Source organism: Dreissena polymorpha, chromosome 3, assembly GCF_020536995.1.
Source record: "Dreissena polymorpha isolate Duluth1 chromosome 3, UMN_Dpol_1.0, whole genome shotgun sequence".
Taxonomy (NCBI): Eukaryota; Metazoa; Mollusca; class Bivalvia; order Myida; family Dreissenidae; genus Dreissena; species Dreissena polymorpha.
Window position 1 is genome coordinate 5,027,565 of NC_068357.1, and position 18,950 is coordinate 5,046,514.

The window sequence follows — 18,950 nt, forward strand, 5'->3', positions numbered from 1 at the left end:
AGAGCGGACAACATGCTGAATGTTTAAAACGCACTAAGTGAACCCGTGACATGGTTTTTGACCCGGCAAGGCCCATGTTCAAACTTGGCCTTGACATCATGTAGATACAACTTCTGACCAAGTATGGTGAAGATTGGATGAAAACTACTTGAATTAGAGAGCAGACAACATGGTGAGGTTTAAAACACACTAAGATACCCCGTTACCTAGTTTGTGACCCGGCATGACCCATATTGAAACTTGAGCTAGACATCATCTAGATACAACTTCCAACTAAGTTTGGTGAAGATTGGATGAAAACTACTTGAATTAGAGAGCGGACAACATTGTGATGTTTAAAACGCACTAAGTGACCCCATGACCTTGTTTTTGACCCGGCATGACCCATATTCAAACTTGCCCTAGACATGATCAAGATTCAACTTCTGACCAATTTTGGTGAAGATTGAATAAAAACTACTTGAATTAGAGAGCGGACAACATGGTGAGGTTTAAAACACGCTAAGTGACCCCGTGACCTAGTTTTTGACCCGGCATGGCCCATGTTCAAACTTGAGCTACACATCATCTAGTTACAACTTCTGACCAAGTGTGGTGAAGATCCGATTTAAACTACTTGAAATAGAGAGCGGACACCATGCTCAATGTGTTAAACGTACTAAGTGACCCCGTGACCTAGTTTTTGATCTGGCAAGGCCCATGTTCGAACTTGGCCTAGACATCATGTAGATACAACTTCTGACCAAGTTTGGTGAAGATCGGATGAAAACTACTTGAATTAGAGAGTGGACAACATGCTGAATGTTTAAAACGCACTAAGTGACCCCGTGACCTAGTTTTTAACCCGGCAAAGCCCATGTTCCAACTTGGCCTTAAGATCATCTAAATACAACTTCTGACCAAGTTTGGTGAAGATCAGATGAAAACTACTTGAATTGGAACGGACAACATGCTGAATGTTTATAACGCACTAGGTGACCCCGTGATCTAGTTTTTGACCCGGCAAGGCCCATGTTCGAACTTGGCCTAGACATCATGTAGATACAACTTCTGACCAAGTTTGGTGAAGATCGGATGAAAACTACTTGAATTAGAGAGTGGACAACATGCTGAATGTTTAAAACGCACTAAGTGACCCCGTGACCTAGTTTTTGACCCGGCAAGGCCCATGTTAAAACTTGGCCTAGACATCATGTAGATACAACTTCTGATCAAGTTTGGTGAAGATCGGATGAAAACTACTTGAATTAGAGAGCGGACAACATGCTGAATGTTTAAAACGCACTAAGTGAACCCGTGACATGGTTTTTGACCCGGCAAGGCCCATGTTCAAACTTGGCCTTGACATCATGTAGATACAACTTCTGACCAAGTTTGGTGAAGATTGGATGAAAACTACTTGAATTAGAGAGCGGACACTTACAACCGACCGACAGACAGACCGACCAACAGACAAGTTCACTCCTATATACCCCCCTAAACTTGGTTTGTGGGGGTATAATTACTACTTTCAGTTTGGAAATGCGATGGTACTGATGCTTTTAAAATGGACATAGGGATACCGGTTAAACGGTAACGTTTCGTTTATTTCATTTTGTTTAGATGTTAAGCAAAATCTGTAAATGTGATACCCTTAATGATTATATTACATTATATTAATTTATTATGTAAACTACATGTAAACATACATAAATTGTTTTTTAATCCACTTTATTTAACTTGTTCAATTGGGTTCGTTAGATACTGATTTTCTTTGGTCAACAATAAATAAATAATTATGGTTTTAATTAAATATAGCTCAAAAGAAAACTGCTATGGGCCAAATTTTGGTCCCCAAAAAGGGTTTCAAATGGGCATGACACCAGCCTGACCTCTAGTGCCTCCAACAGACTACCACCCTCTGAGGGCCAAAACGCCTGCAGCAAGAACACCATCTCCATAGATACAGGCATGTGGGGCAGCACTTTTTTCTTCAGTTCTGGGGGGAGGGAGAGAGGAGAAGGTATGAATGTCAGAAAAGTCAGCATTGATATAACACAGCCCTCTCTATTCAACAAACTATTTTTTCAAATAAGACAACACACAAATCAACACACATACATGTAAATAAATAAATATATATGTGGCTGGGAACGCGATTTTGACTATTCCCGTGCTGACGCTGACTTAAAGTTGAGACTACCGTTTCGCGTACTTTGTCAACCAATTTTTTAGCAATTAACAATAGTTTTATTTTCAAGTAGAACCTACAGAAATATTGTTGATTGCGGGGAATTAAGATTTACTGTTTTTCTTTTGATTTTTTTTACGGTTTTAATTAACCTCAGTTTATATAACCATGAATACAGTAGGGCAGATTTGAAATTGGTTTTGGCAATTGCTAATTTTCGGATAAAATTCCTGCGTTTTGTCACAGTATGTTTTTCTGTTGTTTTTTTCAACAAATATAAAAGTTTGTCTGTACGTGTGGATTGAATTTAATGTAAAATAAATAGATTACAAGGGACAAAATTGTCACAAAACCAGGTTTTCATTGTGAAAAAAAAATCTGATAAAGGGAGAAAACTCAAACTGAACTTTTGAAATGAACAAAAAAAATTAACCCCCTTTGTAAGTTTTTTTTTTTTTTAAATCTATTTTTAGTCGTGGCGACCTTGACATTGGAGATATTGACGTGATTCTTTCGTGGGACACACCGTCCCATGATGGTGAACAAATGTGCCAAATGATTTTAAAATCTCACAATGAATGACATAGTTATGGCCAGGACAAGCTCATTTATGGCCATTTTTGACCTTTGAACTCAAAGTGTGACCTTGACCTTGGAGATATCGACGTAATTATTTCGCGCGACACACCTTCAAATGATGGTGAACAAATGTGCCAAATGATTTTAAAATCTGACGATGAACGACATAGTTATGGCTCGGACAAGCTCATTTATGGCCATTTTTGACCTTTGAACTCAAAGTGTGACCTTGACCTTGGAGATATCGACGTAATTATTTCGCGCGACACACCGTCCAATGATGGTGAACAAATGTGCCAAATGATTTTAAAATCTGACAATGAACAACATAGTTATGGCCCGGACAAGCTTATTCCGCCAGCCCGCCAGCCAGCCAGCCAGCCCGCCAGCATTCGCCAATCTAATAACCAGTTTTTTCCTTCGGAAAACCTGGTTAAAAATAATCACTGTGTCTGTATGAGTCGTTTTGGCTGTCAAAATGAAGGTTTAAGACGATATTTCTTTCTCTGTTTTACCCGAAACTGGGCAAAGTTGTCAAAATGTAACAAACTTCTAATTTGATCTTTGGTTGTTTAACTTTCCTGTAATGACAGTAATTACATTTCGCTGAGAATGCTTTGTGCATGTATTCTTCTTTCCATTCGATTTTCACTTAATGTAAGTAACGATCGATTGTTTAACAGTTGATCAGTTGACAGCAGACACACTGTGAATAGAATAGGGTTGTATTATAAAATATCTTTTGCAACTTTCAAAAATCCATGGATGACATGTAAGCAATAACATTGCCATTCGTAGTGACAACACAATTTAAGTTTCAGCAAAGTGATTTATTCTCTTTCATGATGTTTCTGAGTATAAGTTGTAATGTTTCTATTCTTGTCAGAATTTTAAATTGTGGATGTCCATATTAATGGTTGTGCTCATTATGAAATAGAAAATATATTAATTGTTTTCTTAAGATGCATCTTATTGGTCATGTGTTTCAGCTAAAAATACAGATCGAGCAAACCGAAAAGTGCCAACACCAAAACAAGTGCTCATTATTATCAGGTATCATATGACTTGCACCCAGCATTTTAACCATATATGTGTTTAGCATCCTGTAAAAAAGATTATCCTATGCTAAGTTTTGAGGATGTTTTGTTAAAAACACAGAATTATGTATTTAAAGAAAAATGTATTATGTTCCAGGATGGACAACAGTTTATGCTCTTGATGAAGCAGTAAATCCAAGGAAGAGATAAGCATGTAACCAGCTTAGTTAATCCTTGTTTTCAATACTATGGTGACAACAATTAATAGTATAATTAATTATTACATACATAATTATATTAATTACATAGCTAATAAAATACATGTATTTAATACATGTATGATCAAGTAAATAAAAGCATTATACTATATATTCATGTTTTAATGTTTTAATTTTAATTTAGAACATTTACTATGCTCTGTACTATGTGCATATCTGGAGGGTTCAAAGTGAATTTTGAACGAAGCAAGAATATTTTAATTGGAAATATAAATTGATGAATAATTTTTTTTTTTTCAAACAAATCAAGTTTAAAAAGAAAAATATAAATAGAGAAAAAGATTGTAATAACTATATCATATTGATTGTAATTGCAATAAAGTGTGGACAAGTAGATGGCCTCCATTGTGTGATGTATTTTTACATGTTTGTAGAAGGTTGCTCATAAGGAATCAAGTCATTTTTATATTTTTTATAATTGCAGATCTACAAATATGAAGTTTTCTAATTCTGGTGCAACCTCAGCTTACCAAGTTTACATCTTTCTGTCAATTTGGACATTGTGTGGATGATAAGATGGACTATATATTGTGTTTACAGTGTGTTGTGTTTTATTCCAGACATAACAGATAATTTTTATCAAGGAATAACACAAATACATTTTTATTGATATGCAAGATTTTGTAGTACATAAAATCAACTATGCGTATCTTTTGATGTTTTTTTATCACTTTGTAATCCATAAGAAAACATCTATAAGTAAGCACTTTGTAATCCATAAGAAAACATCTATAAGTAAGCACTTTGTAATCCATAAGAAACTATCTATAAGTAAGCACCCTACAGTATGTTAATCATTTTGGAATATTATGTATATTGTATACAATTTTTGTTTTTTCTGCACACTAAGTCAAATACATTAAATTTATTTTATCAGGGGTCCCGCTGTCGATCGCCATTGGCAACAAAATAAATTTTCTGGCAACTAAAATTCGCAAATGGCGATTTTTTGAAAATCCTCATTTTTCCTGCTATATTTTTTTCAAATGACATAAGACGCTCTGTTTACCAGCCGCTTTACGGCAGTCGTTATGCAATCGATTTCCGTGATGTAAGCAACACTGCTGAAATCAATGGAGCATGCGACTGTCGCAAAGTGGCATGCAATGGTGATAATTGCGATTATCTGGGGTGTTGTTACAAGTTATCTTAATTGGTTGGCAGTTTTATTGCTTCATAGATAAGGCAACATTGAAATATACCGACATTGCGCTTAAATGTGATGTGTTTGTCACAGTGTTTGTAGCTGATTCAAGACCGTTACGTTGACAACCATGACAATCAAAAAGGTTAGTATCGATTGTTTTTAGAAAAAATCGGTGTAATTATAGAAAATAATTAAACATTTTACATGTATTGGTTCTATTAAAAAGTGACATGATATTTCTGTCTTACTCGTCAAAATGGCAAGTTCAGAGTGTATAACGACTTTTAGAAAGTGAAAATAAGATTCTGATAATGTTGAGACTCATTCAAAAATGCAAACGGTCCCCTGCTAACATTCACCAGCTAACAAACAAAAACCCAAGAAATTTCCTTTCCTTCAATATGATTTCCAATACACAATATATGCTGTGTGAACTCTTTATATCAATTCATTCACTTCCAGATGTACTGTTTGAAAAAAGATAAATAGACATAGTTAAGCACATGAAAATCAATTTGACATTTGATATACACAAATGCTGATTTTATTTGACTGTTGTGTTATGGGCTCTATGTAGAAGGTCATATGCTAGCACACATTAATATTATTTATATACTTCACATTAATTGAGTATTATTAGTATTATATTAATACTATATTTCCCTTTTTGTATTTTCAGATTACCAAAAAGCTGCTGAAGCACCCAAACTGTCGCAACATATTCAGGATGCTAAGAAGGTGTCAATCAACAAGACTTACAACTGATTGCATGTGCCTTTATTAAATGTACACTGTTAAATGTGTTGTTATTACAAATAAAACTGTTATTAAATTAATTCATTTAACATACTGTAAAATGATCAGTTTTTGTTTGTATTATAATAATATGATCTTCATTGCCCCAGTGTGGCGACAACTTTTTTAATTTGGCGAAAGTAAGTGGCGACAACTTTTTAAAGCCCAGAGGGAACCCTGTTTTATGATTAATGATAATTAACTCTCTCATAGTGATATTCACTATAAAATATTCTTTACATAAGAGTAAATACACTGTATTACATGCCTAGTTTGTGTTCTTTAATACTTTAACTCTATTTTGTGATTAATGATAATTAACTCTCTCATAGTGATATTCACTATAAAATATTCTTTACATAAGAGTAAATACACTGTATTGCATGCCTAGTTTGTGTTCTTTAATACTTTAACTCTATTTTGTGATTAATGATAATTAACTCTCTCATAGTGATATTCACTATAAAATATTCTTTACATAAGAGTAAATACACTGTATTGCATGCCTAGTTTGTGTTCTTTAATACTTTAACTCTATTTTGTGATTAATGATAATTAACTCTTTCATAGTGATATTCACTATAAAATATTCTTTACATAAGAGTAAATACACTGTATTACATGCCTAGTTTGTGTTCTTTAATACTTTAACTCTATTTTGTGATTAATGATAATTAACTCTCTCATAGTGATATTCACTATAAAATATTCTTTACATAAGAGTAAATACACTGTATTACATGCCTAGTTTGTGTTCTTTAATACTTTAACTCTATTTTGTGATTAATGATAATTAACTCTCTTATAGTGATATTCACTATAAAATATTCTTTACATAAGAGTAAATACGCTGTATTGCATGCCTAATTTGTGTTCTTTAATACTTTAACTCTATTTTGTGATTAATGATAATTAACTCTCTCATAGTGATATTCACTATAAAATATTCTTTACATAAGAGTAAATACACTGTATTACATGCCTAGTTTGTGTTCTAAAAATATCACCAGGTTGTAGGTCATATTAACATCAAGATATGTGATGTAAATGTATGTGTTCATGTTATGTGTATATTTTTTTGTTATAAACACACATTTTGTTGTGATAAGTTCAAACAATGGTGACGTGTGCATTAAATATGTAGTGCTTTAATTGCTTTAAATTAGTTTTAGTTGAAAAACATGTTTTTGAGCCCTTAATGCAATAAGTGCATTTTGTTTTCTATCTTCACTTATGCTAAGTTTGATAATATATTAACTATAAATACATTGCTGAAAACAAATAGCATGTATATGCAATTGACAATTTACTGTTTTCATAGCAACTGTTAAATTAATTAATGTTGTATCATCAATTTGATCTATCGTTAAACAAAAAACAAAAGAAAAGTGCAAAAAATATATATATGTATGTCATTATAGATGCATAACACAAATTGTATCATGAGCAGTTATTCTTTTTTGTGTCAAGTTTGAAACTGTACAAAATGTTCAATTTCTGAATACAAACCTATTTCCAGAAAATGTGAAAACATTTTTAATATTATGAATATATTAACAATGTTCCATATCTGTCCAGAACTTAATTTGTTGACTTTGCTGTTAATTGTTGTCTGATTTTTTTTTAAGGGTAATAAATATGAAAAAAACAAACACTTTTGTTTCCATGGCAACTATGAGTTTTTAATGGTTTATAATACTGCAATTAATTCTGTACTTTGTTATCAATTATGCTCAACAAACGCGAACAATAGAGTTAGAATCAACACAAACTGATCAGCATAACATGTAATGATACTCATTGACTTGAAACGTCATTTCATACAAAAACAGCGTGATTGGGCGTTAGTGATATGATACACAAAAAATAGCATAACTTCGTCATTTTTAGGAATTGGATGCTCAAATTTCAGACTTTGATTACTAAGTTGTAGCACTTTCATAATATATGCTTAACTGCAAACGTCATTTATTGACCAGAATAGTCAAAATCGAGTTCCCAGCCACATATATTTATTTATATTCCAGTTAAGAACAAAAAATCAACACACATACATAAAAATATATATGAATAAATATAAATTAATCAATAAATATGTATATACTCTTTTAATGGCATTATTTCGAAGACCAAGAGATGTGTTTGTCAGAAACACAATGCCCCCTACTGCACCGCTTTGAAGCCATATTTTTGATATTTGACCTTGAAGGATCACCTTGACCTTTCACCACTCAAAATGCGCAGCTCCATGAGACACACAAGCATACCAAATATCAAGTTGCTATCTTCAATATTGCAAAACTTATGACCAAGGTTAAAGTTTTGGGACAGAATGACAGACAGGCCAAAAACAATATACCCCTGATCATACAATCTGGGGGCATAAAAATGTTTCAATTTATTAATGAAAATGTACACCATCAATTTTTAACACAAACAAGCAATCTTACTTACGTGTAAATCTGTTTTTCATTTTTAAGCCTAGGAATTTGGGGAGGAATATGAGCCGAACAGAATGTATAGAACATTTTCCTAGGATGCATTTTTGAGCCATACTTCAAGGATATATGACAAATATTCAAAGAAAAAAACGAAATGGGCAATCGCTCCTCGCCATGACCTTTGTAAAAATGATCCCAAGAGCTTTGCGCATATTACCCCTTTCTTAGCCAGCGCATTTTTTTGTCAGCTTACCTTCTGCATAGTTAGCAGCATGATCTTTGAAGTAGATAACTAACGGGTAGAAACCCATGTGAGGCAGCTTTTCATGCTACAATCAGAAATAGGTAACTACTAGACAACATTATCATGGACTGAACATCATCTGGTATTCACAGAACATTGTGTGATATTTCACAGAACATCATGAGATATTCACAGAACACCATGTGATATTCCAAAATAGAACATCATGAATGGTTCATAGAATATCATTAGATATTAACAGAACATCATGAAATATTCACAAAACATCACAAGATATTCACAGAACATCATGACCAATTCATAGAATATCATGAGGTATTCACAGAACATCATGATATATTTACAGAACATCATGAGATACTCACAGAGCAAAGATATTCACAGAACATCATGACCAGTTCATAAAATATCATGACTGGTTCATAGAAGATCTGAGATATTCACAGAACAGTGTGTGACATTCACAAGAACTTGAACGGTTCATAGAATATCATGACTGGTTCAGAGAAAATCATGAAATATTCACAGAACATCAAGAGATATTCACATAACTTCAGACCGGTTTATAGAATATCATATAATATACACAGAACATCATTAGATATTCACAGAACATCATGAGATATTCAAAGAACCTCATGACTCAGTGTTTTTCCTCTATATAAAGTTGGTACCATATAACGGCACCATATCCAATGAGACAATTTTTCATGTCAAAATAATAAATTCCCAATTCACAAAAAAAACTTGTTGACAAGTTGCATATGCACATTTTAATCACTTTTGTCAAAACATCACAGTCTACACAAAAGGTCAGTATACATGTACCTGCTAAGTGTGTTTTCACAACAACCAACACTTAATCCAGTTGTATCCGGATTTTCTGTTTACTGAGTAATGTCTAAAGTATACTGATTCAATAATGAATCATCTAAAAACCATAATGATAAAGATACAGCATGTTTGATTTGAAATTAGTTTTGAGGAATTGTCTATTCAAAATCATTTGCGATATAATTTTGTTTAATTGAACAGCAAAAGTTTTATCCCAAAATAAAATAGTTCAAATGTCTCTATGCTACTTAGCTTTTATAAAAAAATCAATAAACCCAAGTTTTCCATGCCGTTTTTTATTAGCAGCACATTTTTCGCGCACTGTATTGGAACGAAGAATTAATCGAAAACACTAAATATACATGACTTGTGCACTGTTGATTTTAAAGCTAGAATTTGATAACATGGTGTAGGATTAAAATTCATAAGGGTGTTTCAGATTACAACTTTAATTATGGTCTAAAATAATGCAACAAAACATTAACAGTTTAAGGTAGTTAAATAAATAACAATTTGTTAAACTTGGCGAAATAAATGTTATTAAGACAGTGTGAAGAATAAATTTCACAATTTCCATGAGGATTATGCCAGGTTGCCATCATCAGTCTCCTTAGTAACTGGCAACGATTTTTTCGCGGAAAAGTACACCGTAATGACTGATTAGTTTGATAGGTACAGCAACACCACAGAACCACTGAAGCTATCCATAGATAGTGACACTGGATTTTTCATGCATAACTGGTTCAAAATTGTTCGCATCTTCAGTGCCATGGAGCAATACTCTTATACAGTTTACTTTACTACTTGTTCAGTAGCTTGTAACCAATTTGGGTGTAAAATGAACTCTGCCAAACAAATTACCGGTACTGATTATCTATTGCGCATTTATACAATTCTGACTTTTAAAATTGGGGATTATGTATCAAATATTGTGTCCAATTCATAGTGGTCAGATGTTGTTTATAGCTAAATTTCATCAACTGTCTAGACTACCAACGCAAACCTTGTTCAGTAAGAGGCAGGTTATCCTTTGGAACATGAGGTTCAAGAGCCCCGATTAAGACCGTTGAATGGCTTCAGTTAAAAGAGTATTAAGTTTATTAAACTCGTTGAGTGTTAATAGAAACAGGACTTTGCAGGAAATTATCCACCACTTTGATGTTTATATGCAACTTATTATTGGCACGTTTTCTTAAGTTTTCAGCATAATTAATAAATTTCCCAATTTGGATGAAAACAAAGCTAATTTTCCCAAAGTGGCGAGTACCGGAACCATTCCCAAAGAAGTGAGGAAAAACACTGTGACAGGTTCATAGAAAATCATGAGATATTCACAGAACAGCGTGTGATATTCACAGAACATCATGAAATATAAACAGAACATCATGATCAGTTCATAGAAGATCATGACTGGTTCATAGAAGATCATGAGGTATTCACAGAACAGTGTGTGATATTCACAGAACAATATGAACTGTTCATAAAATATCATGACTGGTTCAAAGAATATCATAAAATATACACAAAACATCATGAGATATTCACGATAAAACATGACCTGATCGTAGAATATCATAAGCTATTAACAGAACATCTTTAGATATTAACAGAAAAACATGAGATATTTCCAGGAAATAATGTGAACACCTATACTTTTTAGAGAACACCATGTGATATTCACAGAAATTCAAATCTGCTGGTACATTAACACAGAAAATTTGAACCACTTGCAAACATATACAAACAAAAAGCAGACTACTGAGTGTCAGTTAACAGCTAGAAATGGGCCTTGCTCTGTGAAAAAGGGGTTTAATGCATGTGCGTAAAGTGTCGTCCCAGATAAGCCTGTGCAGTCCCCACATGCTAATCCGGGACAACACTTTCCGCTTTTATGATATTTTCCATAGTCTATGATTACATAATTGAAATTTCCTAAATGGTAAATCCTGCACATACAACTTGTCCGTTATATGATCTACTCCTCAACAAGACTATTGTCAAGCAATATAAGTCCCCTACCGGCTCCACCATTGTCAGAAATTCCAGATTTTTTTATATATATTTGTTGCCATAGTAAACAATTATTTTTAATTAGGAACAAAATGAAATGACGTGCATAATGTTCATATTGCCATCCATTCATGTTTCAAGTTTCATGAAAAAATATTAAGAACTTTAAAAGTTATTGCAGGATCCAGAAAACCACCATTTTCAGCAGTATTTCTAGTCTATTTGTTGCCATAGCAACCAGAATTTTTGACGTCAGAACGAAATGAAATGACGTGCATAATGTCCATATTGCCATCTATCTATGTTTCAAGTTACATGAAAAAATATTAAGAACTTTTAAGTTATCGCAGGATCCAGAAAACCACCATTTTCAGCAGTATGTCTAGTCTATTTGTTGCCATAGCAACCAGAATTTTTTATGTCGGAACGCAATGAAATGTCGTGCATAATGTCCATATTGCCATCTATCCATGTTTTAAATTTCATGAAAAAATATTAAGTTTTACATTTCATGAAAAAATATTAAGAACTTTAAAAGTTATCGCAGGATCCAGAAAAACCACCATTTTCAACAGAATTTCTAGTCTATTTGTTGCCATAGCAACCACAATTTTTGACGTAGTAACGAAATGAAATGACGTGCATAATGTCCATATTGCCATCTATATATGCTCCAAGTTTCATGAAAAAATACTAAGAACTTTTAAAGTTATCTCAGGATCCAGAAAAGTGTGACGGACGGACGGAGACAAAACCATAAGTCCCCTCCGGTGAAACCGGTAGGGGACTAAAAATAAAACCGGGTCCATACCTCTTCTTTCAAATATGGCAACATTTGAATAGCCGATCCTGAAAATATACACAGATAACAACTCAACAAGCAAACAAAATGCAGCAACAAGCACAATAAAGGCATTCCTAAAACAAAGCTCACCATGAGCACATTGTGCTTAGGTATGCTAAAAAATATGGCATTGTACTTAATTCTTTCAATATTACTTATGAAACATCAATTTATAAGACATTTAAACTGAAATATGATATGAAAAGTTTCTTTGTGAATGAACATTAACAAAGATAGTTAACAAGAGCTGTCACCATGGGATGACATATGCCCCCCAAAAACGCTTTGATAGAAGTTATAGCATTTTTCGAAACCTAAACGCAGATTTCGAAACCTAAACGCGGACCCCAAGTTCAAGGTCAAGGTTACAGGGGTCACACTTTTGTGCGTATGGAAAGGCCTTGTCCATATAAACATGCATACCAAATATGAAGGCTTTATCACAAGGGACATAGAAGTTGTGAGCATTTTTCGAAACCTAAACGCAGATTTTGAAACCTAAACGCAGACCCTAAGTTCAAGGTCAAGGTCACAGGGGTCAACATTTTTAAGCGTATGGAAAGGCCTTGTCCATATACACATGCATATCAAATATGAAGGCTTTATCTCAAGGGACATAGAAGTCATGATCATTTTTCTAAACCTTAACGCAGATTTTGAAACCTAAACGCGGACCCTAACTTCAAGGTAAAGGTCACAGGTGTAAAACAATTTGAGCATATGGAAAGGCCTTGTCCATATACACATGCATACCAAATATGAAGGTTATATCTCAAAGAACATAGAAGTTATGAGCATTTTTCGAAACCTAAACGCAGATTTCGAAACCTAAACCCCGACCCTAAGTTCAAGGTCAAGGGGTAATAAATTTTGTGTGATGGAAAGGCCTTGTCCATATACACATGAATACCAAATATGAAGGTTATATCTCAAGGGACATAGAAGTTAAGAGCATTTTTCGAAACCTAAACGCAAAGTGTGACGGAAAGACGGACAGACAGACAGGCGGACAGTCTGATCACTATATGCCCCCTTTTCTTCGAAAGGGGGCATAAAAATCAAAAGATTACATATTTGTACTCTACAGTATCCAGGTTTCAATTACATGTAAGGTATCAATAAAGTTAAACTGAAATATTTAATGGTATTGAAGAGTTATTGAGACAGAAAAAAATCTTTAAACAAGAGCTGTCTCCATAGGATGACATATGCCCCCGAAAAACGCTTTGATAGAAGTTGCGAGCATTTTTTCGAAACCAATACGCAGATTTCGAAACCTAAACGTGGAACCTAAGTTCAAGGTCGAGGTCAAATGGGTCAAAATTTGTGTGCTTATAGAAAGGTCTTGTCCATGTACACATGCATACCAAATATGAAGGTTACATCTGAAGCAACATAGAAGTTATGAGCATTTTTCAAAACCTAAACAGAAAGTGTGACAGACAGACAGACAGACAGATGGACGGACGGACAGTGCGATCACTAAATGCCCTCCTCCAAGGGCTTTAAAATACACTGTATGGCTATCAAAAGGGATTTGACAAAATTATTTTATGCAAACAAAATGAATATTATTTTCAAAGAAGCTAAGTGAAAATGGCTTTTGCAACCAGCATAAAACCAGAACAGCCAGCAAGTAACTCGCAGTCTGTTCAGGTTTTATGCTGTTTGCTTCTCAACAGTATCTTAGAGTTGGAAATGAAGCCTTCAAAATTTGAATCTAGTAAGAAAGATCTATAATTAAATTTAACTTTCTTAGTTAATATAAATGCAGTAAAACGTATCTAAGGGGTAAATGCTAAACAAGTAAATAAGACAGTGGACTGATTGGAGGCTCCCAAAAGTGATTTGTCAAGCTTAAAGAACTTGATTATGAGAATTTAAAACTTTTTCTCAAGTTAAAGCCCCAGTTTGCGGAAAAGATCGTTGTTTTGCATATAAATCGTATAGCGAGAAATAAACTTTACATAAATTCATTGAAATATATTTTTTATCCAGGTTGTCATCGAAAACCAGGTCATAATAGGTTTTGAATCGATCAAATAATATATAAATGATCATAAATAAATGCAATAGGCGAAAATCATTGCAGAGTCGCGAGTTATGCGAATTTTATCCCACTTTTACAGCGAAATCGGTTGATTAAAGCCCCGTTGATTAAATTTCATCTATAATCAACGGCAAGGCTATAATCAATGGCACGAAATGACGTCATCAACTGCCGAACCGGGACTACTTTTTCCCACGCACCTCGTCACCTGTATTTGCCAAGTGCATCAATAATAAAAACAATCTACAATGTTTGTCAATCTTAATGACCTTAACAAAGGAAAGTAGCAAAAAAAACGAGTTTTATGTCATTTATTGTCATTAAAACCTAGTATTAGGTAAATTTAACACTATGCAAATAGGTTCTGTTGTTGTTGCTCCCCTTTGAAGAAGTCAGTTCGAGTTGCTCCCCTTTGACCGTAGAAAACAATCGTCTGGACCAAGAAATCCTGTGTTCATTTACAAGATGTACTCGGATATGCGTCCATCTGATTTTTCTTTAAAGCATCTTTTCTACCTGGCAATACGCACAAATGACACTGCATCCCGGTGATTCTTGCGTCAACAATTGGGTGTCAACAAGTTAGGTCAGATGCTGAAGGCCATGGCAAAAGACGCCGGCTTTCTCAAGCACAAGAGAATAACGAACCACTCAGTTCGCAAATTCCTGGTCCAAAAACTTCGAAATGCAAACATTCCACCCACTGAAACCATGGCCATAACAGGGCACAAAAATGTCCAGTCCATAACCAATTATTCCAACATATCTGTTGAACAGCAGCAAAAGTGTTCATTCTTGCTCAGTCCAGTAAATGTAACAATCCAACAGATTCCTCTTGTTCACCTTCACGCACTGAAACTATGGCCGAAATGCAGCCAAGACAACCGATGTCTACCGTCGAAAAAGTTGATCTTGATGTTCGCCCCACCCAGTCACTTCACTTGCAAATGTCTTTCTCTAGTTCGAACAACTTTGCCTCACAATTCTTTGGTGCCACTTTCAACATTCAAAATGTTAATGTATATAATTAGCTTAAATCCAAGTAATCTTTGTTATTTTGTCACGAAATAACCACATATTATAACAAAGAAGGAAATATTGTGCACCTCGTGATCGACTCGATAGTTTGATATCGAAAGTGAATTGTTTGTGGTGTTAGGCTACGTTGTAAACAAATGTAGTTCCTTGTATATAACAACTTAATGTCATATTGATATCATACAACTTAAAGATTTGCAATTCAATATTATTAAAATTGTAATAAATAACGCTCGACACTTTGTTACAGAACGATATTCTGATTTAAAAAAAATATGATTATTTGATCAGCGGTTATTTTTGGAACGCGGAGTAATACACTGACCTTGGTTACACTACAGTCATTATCAAAGTACGACAAACACTCATGAAAACTTATTTTGTTTAAATAAAAATAGTTTACTGAATAAAAAGTGGGATAAATAGAATAATAGGTTAGTGTTGATTATAGATCAGGTTTATCATGCTCGGCACGAAAACGAAAAGCACTCGCCAAGGCTCGTGCTTTTTGTTTTCTAAGCCTCGCATGATAAACCTGATCTATAATCAACACTAACCTATTATTCTCTATATAACTGTATTCAGCTTTCGCTAAACATTATTAGCATATGGAAGATAAATACATAGATTTAGCAAAAAAGTAGCATTGCAACTCATTTTCTGTCTGTAACAGATGTATTTGCATTTGTTCTTACCTTCTCTCCGCTAAATTCCCCCGCATCTGCAATTTTGTTTGTTTATGTTTAAAATTAAAGTCAAATCATGAATATTAATTAGTTCGTTTTCGTACTTTACCGTTCTCGTTCCCAAAATAAAAATCGCTACATTATTTGTTTAAAACAGCTTTCAACCAGATTTTCAGTGACATCCTCAATAAAAACATGTTTTCTTACAATTCTGCTCATATATATAGCTATGACCGGGGACTTAAAGAGAACTTGATTATGACAATGGAAACTTTCATTATGAGAATGAAAACTCGTATGATTATGAGAATCTTTTTTTTTTCTCCTATCTGGATGTAATGCTTTTGTAATGAACAAGAAGGTTTGAACTAAGGATGACAACCATGGCAAACAAGTGAGTTTCCATCCCTGTGTCTCATATACACTGCGGCCCCTTATATTACAGAAATTATGATCATCATTAGATAAGTTGATCAGCATTTAAGAAGTGGCCCAACGAAGAATTGCTCTGTATCTGCAAACTGTAAAAAATCTTTAAAAGTTTTGGAGATACATGTCCTTGTTCAGTACTAAGGATATCACGTTTAAACGCTCGTGGTTCGTGTTTTGCTCACAACTGTTTACAAAAACAGTAAACGTTTAAACAACAGTCAATATCAACATAATCCATTTTATTTCATTAACGTTACGACGTTGCAAAGCTTATTATGTCTTGAAAATTTGACGCGCATCCAGACGATGTGCACCAGGAAATTTTCCTGCCTTTTTTCATCGACATTCATTTTTAAAGATATGGCATAAGAGACAGGTCACGAAAAAAAATCTCTGTACTGGAACTGTTTTACTCAAATTTAAGTATGGCGGAAAGGGAAAGGTTAAATGTAACTTGTGTGCAACCAAGTTGTCATACAAAGGTGGAAATACGGGGACCATGGCAAACCACATAACAAGAGCACCGCCTTGCGGGTGCAGACCGCTCATCTATTTTCTTTTTAAAGGTGAAGGGACTCTCATTTTCAATCACAAAGGAGGGAGGAGTGGAGTGAAGAGGGGTGTATAGTGTGGGGTTGTGGACATTTATTACATTATCTTCCAAAAAAGCGAAAAAAAAAAAAAAAAAAAAAAATCGGGAGGGGGGGGGGGGGGGGGGGGGGGGGGGGGGGGGGGGGGGGGGGGGGGGGGTTGGGTGGGGGGGGGGGGGGTTTGGGTGCGATGGTTGGACGGTATTTCAAATATAACAGTTTTAAAAAAAATGGGAGGGGGGGGGTATAGTGTGAGGGTGTGATGGTAATTTGTGAGATGATCTTAAACAAAAAAAAAAAAAAAAAAAAAAAATTGGGGGTGGGGCTGGGGTGGGGGGGGGTGGGGTGGGGGTATAGCGTGAGGGTGTGGTGGTCATTTGTGAGATGATCTTAAAAAAAAAAAAAAAAAAAAATTAAAAAAAAATAGGGGGGGGGGGAGGGGGGAGGGGGGGAGGGGGGGGGGGAGGTCACAGGGGAGGGCACGGGGGATGGTTTGGGTGGAGTCTATTGTGGTATGTCAGGTAAGAGTAGTTTCATCAAAGTATCAATCAAATCTAATCATAAATAAAGAAGTTATGGCAATTTTAGCAAAATTTAATAATTTGACCTTGAGAGTCAAGGTCATTCAAAGGTCAAAGTAAAATTCAAGTTGCCAGGTACAGTAACCTCATGATAGCATGTAAGTATTTGAAGTTTGAAAGCAATAGCCTTGATACTTAAGAAGTAAAGTGGATCGAAACACAAAATTTAACCATATATTAAAAGTTACTAAGTCAAAAAAGGGCCATAATTCCGTAACAATGACAACCAGAGTTATGCAACTTGTCCTTTTACTGTACCCTTATGATAGTTTGTGAGTGTTCCAAGTATGAAAGCAATATCTATGATACTTTAGGGGTAAAGTGGACCAAAACATAAATCTTAACCAAATTTTCAATTTTCTAAGTATAAAGGGCCCATAATTCCGTCCAAATGCCAGTCAGAGTTACATAACTTTGCCTGCACGGTCCCCTTATGATAGTTCATAATTCTTGCAAGTATGAAAGCAATAGCTTTGATACTGTAGGAATAAAGTGGACCTAAACACAAAACTTAATCAAATTTTCAATTTTCTAAGTATAAAAAGGGCACATAATTCTGTCAAAATGCCAGTCAGAGTTACATTACTTTGCCTGCACAGTCCCCTTATGATAGTAAGTGTTGCAAGTATGAAAGCAATAGCTTTGATGCTTAAGGAATAAAATGGACCTAAACACAAAACTTAACCAAAATTGTCAATTTTCTAAGTATAAAAAGGGCACATAATTCTGTCAAAATGCATGCCAGAGTTATCTAACTTTGCCTGCCCAGTCCCCTCATGATAGTAAGTAAGTGTACCAAGTTTGAATGCAATAGCATTGATACTTACTGAGAAAAGTGGAACTAAACGCAAAACTTAACCAAAATTTTCAATTTTTTAAGTATAAAAAGGGCACATAATTCTGTCAAAATGCACGCCAGAGTTATCTAACTTTGCCTGCCCAGTCCCCTCATGATAGTAAGTAAGTGTACCAAGTTTGAATGCAATAGCATTGATACTTTCTGAGAAAAGTGGACCTAAACGAAAAACTTAACCGGACGCCGACGCCAACGCCAAGGTGATGACAATAGCTCATAATTTTTTTTCAAAAAATAGATGAGCTAAAAATGGTTTGCCAGCAACTTCCGTACCATCAGAGCGAGTGTTTTCCATTGCCAGAGCTACCGTTACTAAG

The 18,950-nt window shown here is 34.6% G+C and overlaps 1 protein-coding gene across 1 annotated transcript in view; it reads right to left on the minus strand.

Annotated features, from left to right (window-relative positions):
* The window catches only part of LOC127872808 (uncharacterized), a 146,955-nt gene that overhangs the window by 80,076 nt on the left and 47,929 nt on the right, over positions 1 to 18,950 (minus strand). Inside the window, exons 13-15 of the mRNA XM_052416224.1 lie at positions 12,368 to 12,405; positions 8,701 to 8,776; positions 1,872 to 1,978 (exon numbers count right to left, since the gene is read on the minus strand). Of these exons, the coding sequence (XP_052272184.1) occupies positions 1,872 to 1,978; positions 8,701 to 8,776; positions 12,368 to 12,405 (221 nt within the window). The remainder of the gene's footprint in view (positions 1 to 1,871; positions 1,979 to 8,700; positions 8,777 to 12,367; positions 12,406 to 18,950) is intronic.